General features: G+C 34.1%; 2 protein-coding genes across 2 annotated transcripts in view; one reads left to right on the forward strand and one right to left on the reverse strand.

The window, feature by feature from the left end:
• Positions 1-4,855, reverse strand: part of LOC106177186 (propionyl-CoA carboxylase beta chain, mitochondrial) — a 39,752-nt gene extending 34,897 nt beyond the window's left edge. The window contains exons 1-8 of the mRNA XM_013559890.3: positions 4,609-4,855; positions 4,234-4,347; positions 3,728-3,796; positions 3,327-3,383; positions 3,019-3,132; positions 2,786-2,846; positions 2,504-2,553; positions 2,272-2,313 (exon numbers count right to left, since the gene is read on the reverse strand). Of these exons, the coding sequence (XP_013415344.1) occupies positions 2,272-2,313; positions 2,504-2,553; positions 2,786-2,846; positions 3,019-3,132; positions 3,327-3,383; positions 3,728-3,796; positions 4,234-4,347; positions 4,609-4,812 (711 nt within the window). The 5' untranslated portion in view covers positions 4,813-4,855. The remainder of the gene's footprint in view (positions 1-2,271; positions 2,314-2,503; positions 2,554-2,785; positions 2,847-3,018; positions 3,133-3,326; positions 3,384-3,727; positions 3,797-4,233; positions 4,348-4,608) is intronic.
• A 194-nt stretch (positions 4,856-5,049) lies between these two features.
• On the forward strand, positions 5,050-13,412 carry LOC106177199 (alpha-1,2-mannosyltransferase ALG9). Its single transcript, XM_013559904.3, has 16 exons — positions 5,050-5,298; positions 5,843-5,984; positions 6,416-6,550; positions 6,891-6,961; positions 7,144-7,306; positions 7,584-7,645; positions 8,123-8,316; positions 8,635-8,723; positions 9,010-9,046; positions 9,344-9,414; positions 9,694-9,765; positions 10,085-10,214; positions 10,647-10,797; positions 11,132-11,261; positions 11,647-11,777; positions 12,112-13,412. The coding sequence occupies exons 1-16, from the start codon at positions 5,207-5,209 to the stop codon at positions 12,230-12,232; spliced, it is 1,791 nt and encodes a 596-aa protein (XP_013415358.2). The 5' UTR covers positions 5,050-5,206; the 3' UTR covers positions 12,233-13,412.
• Positions 13,413-13,675: the final 263 nt, after the last annotated feature.

The following is a 13,675-nucleotide window of genomic DNA, read 5'->3' on the forward strand; positions in this document are numbered from 1 at the left end:
CGGAACTAATAAGCTATATTTTAGCTGTGTGAATTTATAAAATGAAATGATCTCTATATCCATCAAACGGTAGACTACCTATGGTCTTGTTGACCAATGTAAGCAATAATCTAGTCTAACATCATCATATACAGTTAGGAGACTAATAAACAGTATTCTGATCGTGTTAATTTGTATTATTAACATGATGCCACGACTAAAGTTCCCTTTGGGTGTATATTGTCATTTTAGTCCTAATCTATCACCTGCACATTTATTAATGTCAATAAATTTGTTCAGTGAATAAACAGACATCTTTTCTATTGCTGATGACACACAAGAAGGGCTGCATGATGTTCAAATGCAAATGTCAAGTTAGGGATAGCTTACATGGACATTTACAAGGGCCAATATTTTGTTCAACAAGTAAATATACTACTTCTTCTACACCCCTGATGACACACCCAGTTGAATGTTCTCAAGTAAGATTATTGTGTGTCTGAAAGGTTAAGGATAAATATATAACCACAACCCACAAGAGAAAAAAAATCTGAAATTCCAAGAAATGTGAGGAAGACAATTTTAATGGAAATGCAACTGACATCGAAAAAGAACCTTTCAGTTAGAATATTACAGTTTTATTTAAATTTTTTCCCAAAAATACTTTTTTAAAATTTCACTGTGACCAATATTCTGGTTTGAAACATATGCACAATTATAATTCTTATCATAATTTCTTGATTAATACAAGTGGCCCTTACTGCCTAGCATCCACCTTGAAACGAACGTGTAAGACATCCTATATGACATAATTCCCTGTGGCAACTGTTGCTAATAAGCATGTTGTTATCTTCAAAGGAGCTATTTGAGCATTAATAAAATTACTGCACCATTAAACCTCCATAAATAACCCAGCACTGCCTTGAGCATGGAATAACCACATAAAAAACAATTAGTAAGAGCAAAAGCATTCATGTTTTCAATACCTGTACACACGAAGTCAACCCACCTTTTAAAACTACCAAATCAATATTTTAAAGTATTAGTTAAAAGCAATTTTTTTTGGCAAATAATTATTCGCTTGTTTTGCTCAAATTCAATAAGTAATCATTATATTGACTTTCACATATTTTTATGCGAAAAATATAAAGCCCTCGCTCCCCCCCCCCCCCCCCCCCCCCCCCCCCATGAATGATGCTCTAAATTCCAATTGCCAAAGGTTTAAGTAGTGAAACCTGGTGAACTTTTTCAATCTAGCTTCCCAAATCCTGGCAATTCACACAGGATTTCAAATTTGATCATTTGGCACACAAATGTTGCAAATCACTGGTAAAAAGACTTCTGGTTTACTACTCTGGTTGTGATGCTTCCTAACCACCAAATCCAAACTGTCTTATCTTAAGACAGCTGGGTTGAGAAAGAGAACTTTAACTTAATTAGAATTCTTGGGATGATTAAAAGATAGGGAAATCTTAGGCTTATCTGGGGTAGTATTGCAGATGCATTGGACTTGACTAAATCAGTTAATCTCCAGTTCTCAAATACAAAAATTACATTTGAAGGTTATAATCCAAACAGTTTACCAATCGATAAGAGATGCAGTTCTGTCAAAATTGATTAATTAATTATCTATTTACTGCCGCGTTTCTTCCTCTGAAAAATATCATACACATCAAAATAGTTTGAGGATTCATTTGAGAGGTTCTCAGTGAATGATCTCTGTAATAAAATCATACATATTTAAATAAAGATTGTACACAATGAGAAAAAAATAAAAAAAATTCCACTGTAAGTCAAAGCAAACTAAAAATAACAGGCCACGTTTTATAAAAAAAAAAAACAAAAAAAAAACAAGAAAACAAAAATAACCAATTCAACACAGCAAACGAGGACAAACGAGACATTTTCTTGAGGCTGGAATGTCTTCTTCATCAAGAGAGATATTTCATGGAATTGCTGAACCTTCTCAAGTTGACAACAGAATTCATGTATAGGAGGCACTGCACTATGAACTCTGTCAGTTTCAGTCTAAAAAAACTCTGAGCCCAGTTTCACAAATAAACCCGAGTTCCTGAGTTGTTCTTAGCTAAACCTTGCTTAATATCTTAGATAACTAAATTTCACAAAAAAATATAAATTTATGCCTTCCTATCTCAGTCTCTCTCAATATTGCAAAATCAGCTTTACACAGTGGGCTATCCAAGTTTAGCAGTCAAACTATGCCCAAAAAAACTTGAGTTGCTATGTGATACAGGGCTCTCACTTCCAAAATATCCAACAAAACACACTTACCTTGACTACATCTGGCCCTGTGATGAAAAGATAGGAAGTGTCCTAAAACAAACAAACAAACAAAATATATATTTACCGATATTATTAATAAAATTGAAGTCTTCTTTAAGAAGAGAACCACCAGACTAACAATGAAAAAACTAAAGGAAAATTCATTTTTTTTTCTTTTTCTTCTAAATGGCAGTGTTTTTTTAATCTACTCTATTAATATCTCTTTAGAAGCCTCTCTTACCTTGACCATAAAAGTGAAGTCTGTCAAAGCTGGAGAATACACAGCACCACCTGTAAATATACAAAATGTGTTAGATAAGCAAAAATGCTTTTCCTTCTCAACTAACACAATCTGGTCACTGCTCTGAACAGGGTCCTCCAACATCAGGTGAAGACAATGATTGTTGGCAAGACAAATATGTCCTCAGGGATTCTTAACACACACATTTAAATGATGATGATGCTGCTGAGAACTCTGTACAATGTAAGATAGAAAGCAAATACTTGAAAATTGCCAACCAACCTGCACATGGCCCCATGACGAGGGAAATTTGAGGAATCACCCCAGATGACATCACATTGCGCTGAAACCAGAAGTGAAAAACTTACTAAATATAGATCTTGCCTTGTCACATCTCTATATTTTAAAATTTTTTTTCTGAAAAACTTAAATAAAATTCACAGTGTTCACTTATTTCTATATCATAACTTTGTGATCCTTAAAAATAATACAACTCCCCTTAAAGAGCTTCTTACCTGGAAAATGTCGGCATATCCAGCCAATGAAGCCACACCCTCCTGAATTCTGGCACCACCAGAGTCATTTAGACCAATCACAGGAGCTCCTACTTGCATGGCTTGGTCCATTACCTAACACAGATAAATGCTTCAATGTGATTGGCCTAGTACAATATAGATTACACAGTACTCCTGAGTATCATTTTTTTTCATTGCAAGATATTGCAAAGTAATTACTGCTTTACAAACTTTCCTTTAAAATAAGAACAATTAATTTTACATTAACCTTAAAGTTTACTGTTCATTTTATTTTTAATAAAACTTACCTTGCAAATCTTTTGAGAATGGGCCTTGGACAAACTTCCTCCAAAGACAGTGAAATCCTAAAATCAAATCAAATTCGAACATTTACTAGCTTGTACCAATAACCTTTCAGCCTAGTGGGCCTTTGGGACTCAAGGGTATAAGATACTACTGGCCTAAAGCTGAAACACTGACCAGTAACTAAACAAATCTTCCATTATATACTTAAAAGATTTAATTTTCAATAAAAAACAATGTTTTTAACTTTTTATTCAGCAAACGACTACAATTACACAGTCGTGTGTCTCATTTCTGTTTTCTCTTACAATCATATCCTTCATTTTTGGCCACTGCATGAATTCAACAAACCCAACATTTTGTGTTATTTTAAATAAGACCAGCATCAATGCCTGTATAAACATACCTGACTGAAGACAAAGGCCACTCTTCCATTGATCCTGCCATGGCCAGTCACAACACTGTCTCCAGGAAACTGAAGATAGTGGAGAAAAAAACAGAATATTTGTTTGAATGTCAGCAAGGTGATAATAACAATGACAGAAGGAGAAATACTCTTCCTCTTAAAAGTTGTAAACACTTTTTACCCATCTGATACAATAACTTGCAAGAGGCAGAATAAATAAGGAGTACTAACTGCCATTCCCTCTATTGCAAAGTTACTAAGGATAAAAGGATTGAAAAGATCCTCAAATGAGCAGGAAAGCATATTAGTAACAGAGTGGAAAAGGACCTCAAAGAAATATAATTTTTAAAATAGTCCAAAGATATATATCACTTGCTATTACCTCTCTGGATAAATTGGTTTGGGCAGAAATGGCAGAAACATTCACAAAGGAGAAAAATAACACATGAACCAAGGGGTAAAGATATCACAGAAATGTAAATAAATACTTAAAAATGCATTATTACCTTTTGCTTTTCCATATCAAACTCAGTGCAGTCATGCTCCACATTCCTGTCATACTCTACGAATGTCCCCTCATCCAGTAGCAGGTTGACCCTCTCCCTGGCTGTCAACTTACCCTGGAACGCAACATGCGGTAATATGGTAAATTAAATGTGTAGCTTACCATACTAACTGTTAATATTAAATGAATGCAACAGAATGGCCTGGCCTAAATATTAAAATTAATTTAGTGCAACAAATACTGCAAGCTAAACAACAAGTTATTTGTGGTTCTATGTGCTACTATTGCAGATATAACTGAGATATCGTTTGATGTCAGGATATCTTCCGACTCTAAGCACAAGGATCACAGGCACACATCATGTCATTGAGCTGACCTTCCTATGCTGGTTCTCAATGCGTTTGGGTCCTCCTCCCTGTAGCGCCCTCTCCCGTGTCTCCTCTATGCGCTTGCGGACTCTGAGCGTCAGCTGAGACGAAGAGTAGTCCGTACTTGAACGCTGCTGCAAGTAGGACGTACATGGCAGTTGGCAGCTGAGTGCACGAGGGATGAACGACGTCCCAAACCGCAGCAAAGACATCTTGCCTACCTTCTAACCTTGAGGAAAACAAATAGAAGGGAATAGGTGGCGCAGTTTTCAAGAAAAACTTCCCAACATTCCTCTGATAAATTCGTTTTAATCTTGTTGATTAATTAAATATTTCATAAGCATTTACGTTTTAAATGAAATACTGTAGATCAAAGAAATACAGTGGATGAAGTAAAGCGGTAAAAAAACAACGTATTTTTTCGCACATTTTCTTGAAATATGCGCCATCTTTCGTTCCTTCACCCGGCACTCGTGGAATATTGATAATAAATAGAAAGCCGGTGGCCGGTCGAGCATTCGCCATGATATTGTCGCCGGTCGTATAGATGAGTTTATTTTGTAGATAAAGCCATACTTTCATTGAAGCGTGCATTTCAACATCGAAATGCCTTCCACGGCAAGGCAACGCAATAAGGGCAGCAAGACCGAGAGGGAGAGTGAGGCGGCTCCTCCTCCGGTGAAATCCACTGATCTGAGGTAAACCAATATCTTAGCAAACTCCTCGTAGACTTGGTCTTATATTTTTTGTAAAAGCGGTTTTGGACAGGATCCATACCACCATAAAAAAAACAAATTCAGCAGCACTGTTTACTATTTTACAATCTTTCAAAGCTAATTTAAGGGTACGTGAGAGCCCTCAATTTCCTTGCCCCCCCCCCTCACAATTCCTCCTCTATGTCCACCGCCCTCCATACGCTCCATACCACACTCAAAGCATAAGGTATATGTAAAACCCTTAATACCGTCCAGACCAGACATTTCTCTGTATTTTCTCTGCTGCATATTGGATTCTTTCCTCTGTGACACTAAAAATCATAAATACATTTTAAATAAATAAATAAATAGATAAATAACATTGGTCATGATTATTTTCCATGAACAACATTTACACTTAATTTCTATTTTTAAGGCAATTCTGTTTTAAATGTCCTTCATTTCTCTTTTAGAAATTGAATTAGAAGTTTATAATATTGTAATATATCCAACTATATTAATATGGCACTGGTAATTACATTGCCAGGCGGCCATCAGAACTAGGAGACTTCCAGCCCTGGACCCCTACAGCCTACACAGCCTTCAAAGCCCTGATGTCTGCCAGACTGTGTGCTGCCATATGGAGCAACATCTCAGACTGTGATGAGACATTCAACTACTGGGAACCTGTGAGATTCTTGTAGAGTTACTGTACTAGTAAACACACAGTGTCATGTGATTTGATATTTGTAATTTGTACGCATGCTGCACAAACCTTGTGAGATCAGCATCATTCAATAATTAAATTTACAAACAGTGTTACATTGGTACATGTGCGTTGCTTGGTGTACACATGTAGTGCATAAGCAATACATACTCACTTCACACTTACACAAACAAATTTAGGAGAGTGGTGTCATGCATCCACACACTTACTAGTACACACACTAAAAAAAACAAGTTGTTTTAAACAGAATTTGAATTGCCTTGGGCAAGTTTTCCTATTGTGTTACAAGAAAAGTTAAATTTACTAGTACTGATAACATGTATTGCTGTTTCAAACCCACTATTATTAAGCATATCTTCTTTATTAATATTTAACAAATATTCCCTGTTTCAGACCCACTATTTGCTGTACGGCACTGGCTTCCAGACCTGGGAGTATTCCCCCGCCTATGCAATCAGGTCTTATGCCTACCTCTGGATACATGCTCTGCCTATCAAACTGTATGCCACTGCACTGTCAGCTAATAAAGTAGGTGGTAATGTTTTACCTCTGTAAAATTAGTAAAGTTGATATTAAACTAGCAAGCTGGCTTTTGTTTTAAATGGAGAGAAGTTTTTCAAAACTGATTAAGAAAATTTTAATAATTTCAATCACATGTGAGTACCCGAAGAAGTGAAATTCAGTTGGTAAAGTGAAATATTATAAAGATGTGAAATGATCCTTTTCTTTACTGGTTATACATTTTTTTTTCACTTTTGTGATTTTTTGTATATTTGAAAATTTTATTGTTGGTTGGAACATAAGTAATTTAATACAAACTTTTAAAACTAGTTCATAACTCTGTAGTGACTATACCTTTCCATTTCAGCTGCTAGTTTTATATTTTCTGAGATGCATTCTTGGATTTGTGTGCACCTTGTGTGAAGTCTATTTTTACAGGTAAGGAATTAAAGACACGTTGATACCTTTTGGAAAGTGAAGTTCCTGAATAAGTCATAATATACCTTGGCATGCATGCAGTATATGCGTGCGTGTGTGCATGCATGTATGTGTTATAGCATTTAACAGAGTAACACCTATATGTGTTCAGTTTAAATTTGATCGACTTATTACAATTCCAGAGGGGTATGTCGTCATTTTGGCAGCAACACAGGACGTCTGACCCTGGCCTTCCTCATCTTCAGCACAGGGATGTTTATCTCCTGCTCAGCTTACCTCCCCAGTAGTTTTGCCATGTATATGACTCTGCTGGCCATGGCTGGCTGGATGTACCAACATTATCAGGTATTAAAGGCCACTAGTATGTCTATTCTATTTTGTTCATCAATTTCATTTAAAATCTCAGTTGAAGAGAGTGTGTATATTATATATAGCTTATTTATACTCATTGTAAATTGTTGTATCTGTCAGTGTACAAATTTAAGGTACATTTAAGCACATTAAGCTTAAAAATGTTGGTGCTTGATAAAATAAGGTTGCCTGGAGAATGTTAGTTATCGTTAATCTGCTCTTTAAATTAAAAAAGGTCATCCTAAGATAATGGTACATATTTTAATTTCAGGTTTCTATTCTTGCAATAGCGGCCAGTGCAATCCTAGGATGGCCTTTTGCTGGAGCTATAGGGTGAGCACGTCTCAGCTCTAGTTATTTCATTTATTGTGTGTGAAGATTCAAATATTTATTTACATGTTAGTTTTTATCTATCATGAGCCTCATATCTGATGCATTTTCTCCATTTTGGAATCTCCATGTAAAAAGAGCACTCCAGTAAAGATGAGTCTTATTGAATATTTCATATATAATTTTTATCCCTAAGGCCATAACATTTAATGCAGGCAACAATTTGCTACATTGTTATTATTGTTAAAATTATTAGGATAGTGAGTTTATATAATAAAAGCGGCCTTGTTTGGCCAAATCACGAACAATTGATGGTCTTTGTAGCCTTCTCTCTTGTTATGAATGGGACTATGAAAGTTTGTGGTACACTGGGATGGAGGAGACATAAAAAAAGCATTCAATCTTTTATGGTTTTGGAATATAGTACATACCATAAATAATCAACAATGAGTTGAGAAAGAGTTATCTTCTTTTTTACAGCATTCCAATAGCCTTTGACATAGTGTTTAGAAGACAGAAGATAGGGTTATTCCTGAAATGGTGCTGCATATCACTGCTGCTGTTCCTAGTTCCCAGTGTTCTCATAGACTCCCATTACTATGGGAAACTGGTCGTAGCATCTCTGAATATTGTACTGTACAATGTATTCAGTCAACATGGACCTGATATATATGGTAAGGACAAATTAGCAAGTGCTTTATAATAGCATTGTATTTTTAGTATTGCATTAAGATATATATATATATTATATCAGCATGCACATGACTGAAGTAGAAAGTTTTGAATTCTTTTGATACTTTATCCCAGTTTTTTTTAAGTTAAATTAGTTATTTATGAAAGATCTTCAGTTGATAGATGAAATTATAATACAGCAATGATCCCATATTAAGATGTTGTTTTCAAATATTTGTTCTTTTTTATCCAAAATGATACTAAGTATGAAATCATATGATGATTTCTACAATGGTTGTGGGACTTTTTATATGTTGCAGGTGTGGAACCTTGGACATTTTATTTCATCAATGGATTTTTAAATTTTAATTTTGTCTTCCTCATGGCTCTCATCACATTACCATTTTGTGTAAGTATTTTTTAATTAATTACTAATTTAAGACACTAATTTGCACAATAATTGCATATTTGATCATCTACAGAGAAAGGAAGTCAATGAAGGATTTAGATTTTACAGTCTAATATATAGTTAGTCACATGTGTGAATATTACCTTGAAACATCCTGCTTATTTTAGGAAGTTTTATATAAGAGTCTTCATGATTATACGTGATTCATCTATACATATTTATGTTTATATAAAGTCATAAAGCTTAAAAAAAGATAATGGTTTAATGTTTCTTATTTTGTTTGCAGCTTCTTGTTAAACACATTTTAAAGCAGTCTGATAGAGGTAAGATGTATTCATCATAACATATTTTATGACCTTGTTCTGTATAGATATATGCAATTGCATATAAACTACAGACAGATTTTGATCAGACTTATCACAATCAACAACTACAGCAAAAGTTGATATGTCATACTGAGATATTTTAAATCATAATAATTCTTAATTTTTTTTCACATAAAAGTTTTATTAATCATACTCATTGCAATCAGAAATAAAAAACATTACTTGATGATGTTTTATCATTTTGAAATATTCAGGCACTAATCTGATATGACTCTCTCACACACGTCTTTTCAGTTCTTCCTCTCTGGCTGAGCACAGCACCAATGTATATATGGATCTTAATCTTCTTCACAAGGCCACACAAGGTAGACTTCTGATTATTGTATAGCAGTTTTAACTTAATGCATGTTGATTTTATTGATAATTTGCATATATAGTATGTGTCAATGCATATAGGCTTGCAGGTTTTGTTAGGTAAATGTAGATAGGTTAGATGTATTCATCATAATATTTGAAATCAACATATTATTTATTATTTAGTTCTTTAGGTTATAGATAAAAACACAGCTTGATATAGTATTTGGTCATTTAATTTTCTTTTTGTTGTTTAGGAAAACATACAAATATTTGTTATAAAATTCCAGGAAGAGAGATTTTTGTTTCCTATCTACCCCATGTTCTGTGTATGTGGAGCTGTTACTCTAGATCACATCCAGGTAATCTCAACCAGCACAATGAGTGTGTCACAACTAACACAATGAGAATAATACCTTATCAGTGTAGTACAGCTAGCACAATTAGAATTATAGCTAACACAATATCAGTGGGGCACAAAAAGATTCAGTATTCTTATGCAGATCTACATTTAATCAGTGTTCAAGTATAGCATCAGCAAAATGGTCATTCTGGAAATGAAAAGTGGGAATATTTTTGTTAGTCTTTTTTACATCTAACTTGTGTATGTTATTTAAAAAAGAAGCTAATTGGCTCCATAAAGTAAGAATTAAGCATAAAACCTCTTTGTATTATTATCAGAAGCTGTACAGCTACCTGTTCACCAGTAGAAGAGCCAGGCACTATACAGAGCTGTCCAACTGGTTGTCAGCAGTGGTCATCATCCTGATCTCACTCATTTCTGTATCAAGGACAGTGGCGCTCTACCAGTGTAATTCACATGTTGTATAATATGTAGTATAGTTTAATACTTATATTATATAGCATCATTTTGTACCAAAAACAGTTTGGCTTAATCCATACAGTCAAACTCTACACAGTGAAACTGAACCAGTATAAGCCACATTTAATATTATATCGGTCTGTGCCAAAAACAATTTGGCTTACTGGCCCTTTGAGACACAAGTCTAAGAATCTGCTTACTCTTCTTGACTACCATGTTACAGTTAATATGTATGTTGATATTACTGGTGTGTCAATGTCCATAAACATGTCAGACTGACCATCCACATGTTTCTTTTGTATCTCAACTACCATGCTCCAATGGACTTGTACATTAACACTTAGTGTCACACAAGTTATGAATGCGTCAAAGTGTCTATAAAGGTATCAGTGTCAATAAACATGTCACTTTCTCTTCTAGACTATCATGCTCCAATGGACATGTATGTTGACATCACGCGAGTGTCAGAAGATCCCAGTATACACACTCTGCCCGCAGACAAGGACATCAACGTCTGTGTGGGGAAGGAGTGGTACAGATTTACCAGCAGCTTCTTCCTGCCTTCCAAGAAGTAAGCATGAGTTTGGGTGCAATTTTGACTGTAATCCATATGAATATGATTGGCAATGTCAGATAATCTGGAATACTGTTGTTAGGAACTATTTATGAATGTATAAATAAGTGTGAGATGTTGTAGTGTTGGGCAAGTAATCTTGAAGTATGAGAGTTCAGAAAGATTGTGGAATTCAAATTTGGCATTTGCTTATCGGTAGCCCCTAGAAAACATTTGTTTGAGAATTTTTTAATGGCATTTCTCCTTTTTATCCATTTTGTGTCACACTTAACATTTTATCAATAGATTTTCATCTTGGTGCTTAACTAAATAGTACATATTTTGTCAATAGATGGCACCTGCAGTTCATCCAGTCAGAGTTCAAAGGTCAGCTGCCCAAGCCCTATGCCTCAGGACCAGATGCTACCAGGATCATTCCCAAGAACATGAATGACATGAATCGTGAGGAACCAGATAGATATGTAAGACATGCTGATATGATAATATAAAGATTCTGATTGACTGGTTTATCGGTGTGAATTATTGTCCCAAAATGCTCCCAGTAAACTGTTATTCATTGGACTTTTAACATTTTTTTCTTGAAGTTTCACAATAAGAATTAGATCTTTATACTTCACTGTAACAGAAAAAAAAGTAATAAATAAATGGATAAATTAATTATTTTCTGGAAATTTCAACAATTTGTATTATCACCAATTTGAAAGTGTATCATGCATCCAGAACCATTGGTGACATTACAAATTATAAACTAATTCGTGAGTTCTACGTTTGTATATTTTTGCTATTTTCATAATGGGATTAGAAACTTGAATTTCACTTTTAATGGTAAAATGTGTGGGTTTACAGGTCAATATTTCCAAGTGCCATTATTTGATTGACCTTGACCTCCCAAGAGAGACTAAATTGGAGCCAAGATACTCCCAACAGAAGAACAACTGGAAGGTTTTAACCACCACTCAATTTCTTGATCCTTCCAGGTATGTAGCCTGCTCTCCTGTTTGGTTGCTACCACTCAGCAGAAATATTCGAAATTTACAAATTTATGACTTTTAAAATGCAGTATCTGTAAAATGAAATTTTTTTCATATAATACATACTTTAGTTTGTATAAACATTTTAAAATTCATTGACAGTGTGTGATTTACAATACATGAGATGTGATTAAAGGACGAACAATATGTTTGCAGAGAAACAAGATGTAGTAGACCTTAAATATGAGAACACGTTTTCTGTGCAGAGTAGCAAAAACTGTTTTATTTGATCAAGGAATTGCATAAACAAACCTATTTTATACTCCATTTTTTATTTCAGGTCTCATAAGTTGTTCCGGGCATTCTTTGTCCCCTTTGTGTCCAGCAGATATGTGACATTTGTGGATTACAACCTACTGCAGACAAAAAGGACTAAGAAATCATCTCAGAGGAAACCGTAAATCGATTCCCATCTGTTTTACAGATGATTATATTGCTATTATTAAGTCTCACTCCAGTTGTTACAAAAGTAACAGGAATAGTACAAGTATAGTGCCTGTATAAAGATTCCTTTCATCAGGGTACCAAATATTCAAGATAGAGTGCAATGTTTATGGACATCACAGCTGATGAGAATATATATTTTAAAAAATTTAATATTTTTAAAATTTTGAAAAATGTTTCAGTAAAAACTGGGTACATAACCACCAGCAAGATCTCACCTATGAAACCATCATAATTACATAAAAATACTTGTCGACTAATTTGTTTTGAATAAAAATGTCTCATATTTAGATATGAAAAAAAATTATGGTAGCAAAATTGTTGTCATGCCTTTTGAGATCCAGTATTTTTCTGACTGATATTTCATTGAGTGGGTGCCATTTTTTATTTGATTGTGAAAATGTCATGTTCATTGCTTCATGTTGTTAGGGATGTCATAGATGGTAAATATATGTTGTTGAATCATTGGTGTTTGCCAGGGGTCATCATGTAAATGATTATATGTGAAATTCAATATAAACAATCAAGATTGAAATCAACTTGGACAGAAGTAAGATAAAATGGTACTGGTAAACCTATGCTATGCTTGTATTATTGTTATTTAATTGATAAATTTTATTATTTATTTTATCACATTGATCTGAAATAGTTTCTCATTTGAATATGGGAAATGAAAAGCTTAGGAGTGTTATGTGGACAGTCATATAAGACTCATGTTGTCTAATTTAAGTATTTTCTTGAATTCATTTTCTGCCTTAGCAAATTAAGCTTTTTATTTTAAATAAAATGGCTGTTAAACAGATGCAAGATGATCTTTTTCAGTTGTAAAAATTATCATATGGCAATATGTTCATGCCCCTGTTTTAATGCACGTTTTTTTGTTTTTTTTTAAGTTAAGTACAAATGCATCAGAAACATGGGTTCATGTTCTGTGTCGATAAGAATCAAAGTGTTATATGTAAGTTTCTAATTGTACATATTAAATGTATATTTTACACAAGCGATAAAAGCTGTCAAGTAACAGTGAGTCAGGTTTATAGAGATTATATAATGCTATACAGGAGATCAAAGAGGTTTGATAACTCTGTGAAATGAAGGTCAGGTGTTAAAGTCAATAAAACGAGTCTCCCAAATTTATATGACGTGTGAATTCCCTTCTGACCCCTGGAATGATAAGTATTAAATACACAATAATTATTCACTTAAAAATAAACAGACTTTTGCCTGAATAAAGTTACACAGGATTCTCTTCTTTTATTTCATATTAATTCTGCCTAGGTTGCGTTTTTTTATATAAATCTAGCCATGCCCCCCCCCCCCACCACCACCACCAATAGCTTTGACATATGAAAATAAGATAAATAAAAATGGGGATTTTTTAATTTGCCTTAAAAGAATTA

This window comes from Lingula anatina, chromosome 10, assembly GCF_051362555.1.
Source record: "Lingula anatina isolate TDL-2025a chromosome 10, LinAna3.0, whole genome shotgun sequence".
In the NCBI taxonomy this organism is placed as follows: Eukaryota; Metazoa; Brachiopoda; class Lingulata; order Lingulida; family Lingulidae; genus Lingula; species Lingula anatina.

Bases quoted from the DNA above. Each gene is read 5' to 3' on its own strand.
- LOC106177199 (XM_013559904.3), top strand. From the start codon at position 5,207: ATGCCTTCCACGGCAAGGCAACGCAATAAGGGCAGCAAGACCGAGAGG. The intron at 6,962-7,143 runs GTAAGGAATTAA...TTACAATTCCAG, and splicing joins TGTGAAGTCTATTTTTACAG to AGGGGTATGTCGTCATTTTG. The intron at 10,798-11,131 runs GTAAGCATGAGT...TTTTGTCAATAG, and splicing joins TTCTTCCTGCCTTCCAAGAA to ATGGCACCTGCAGTTCATCC.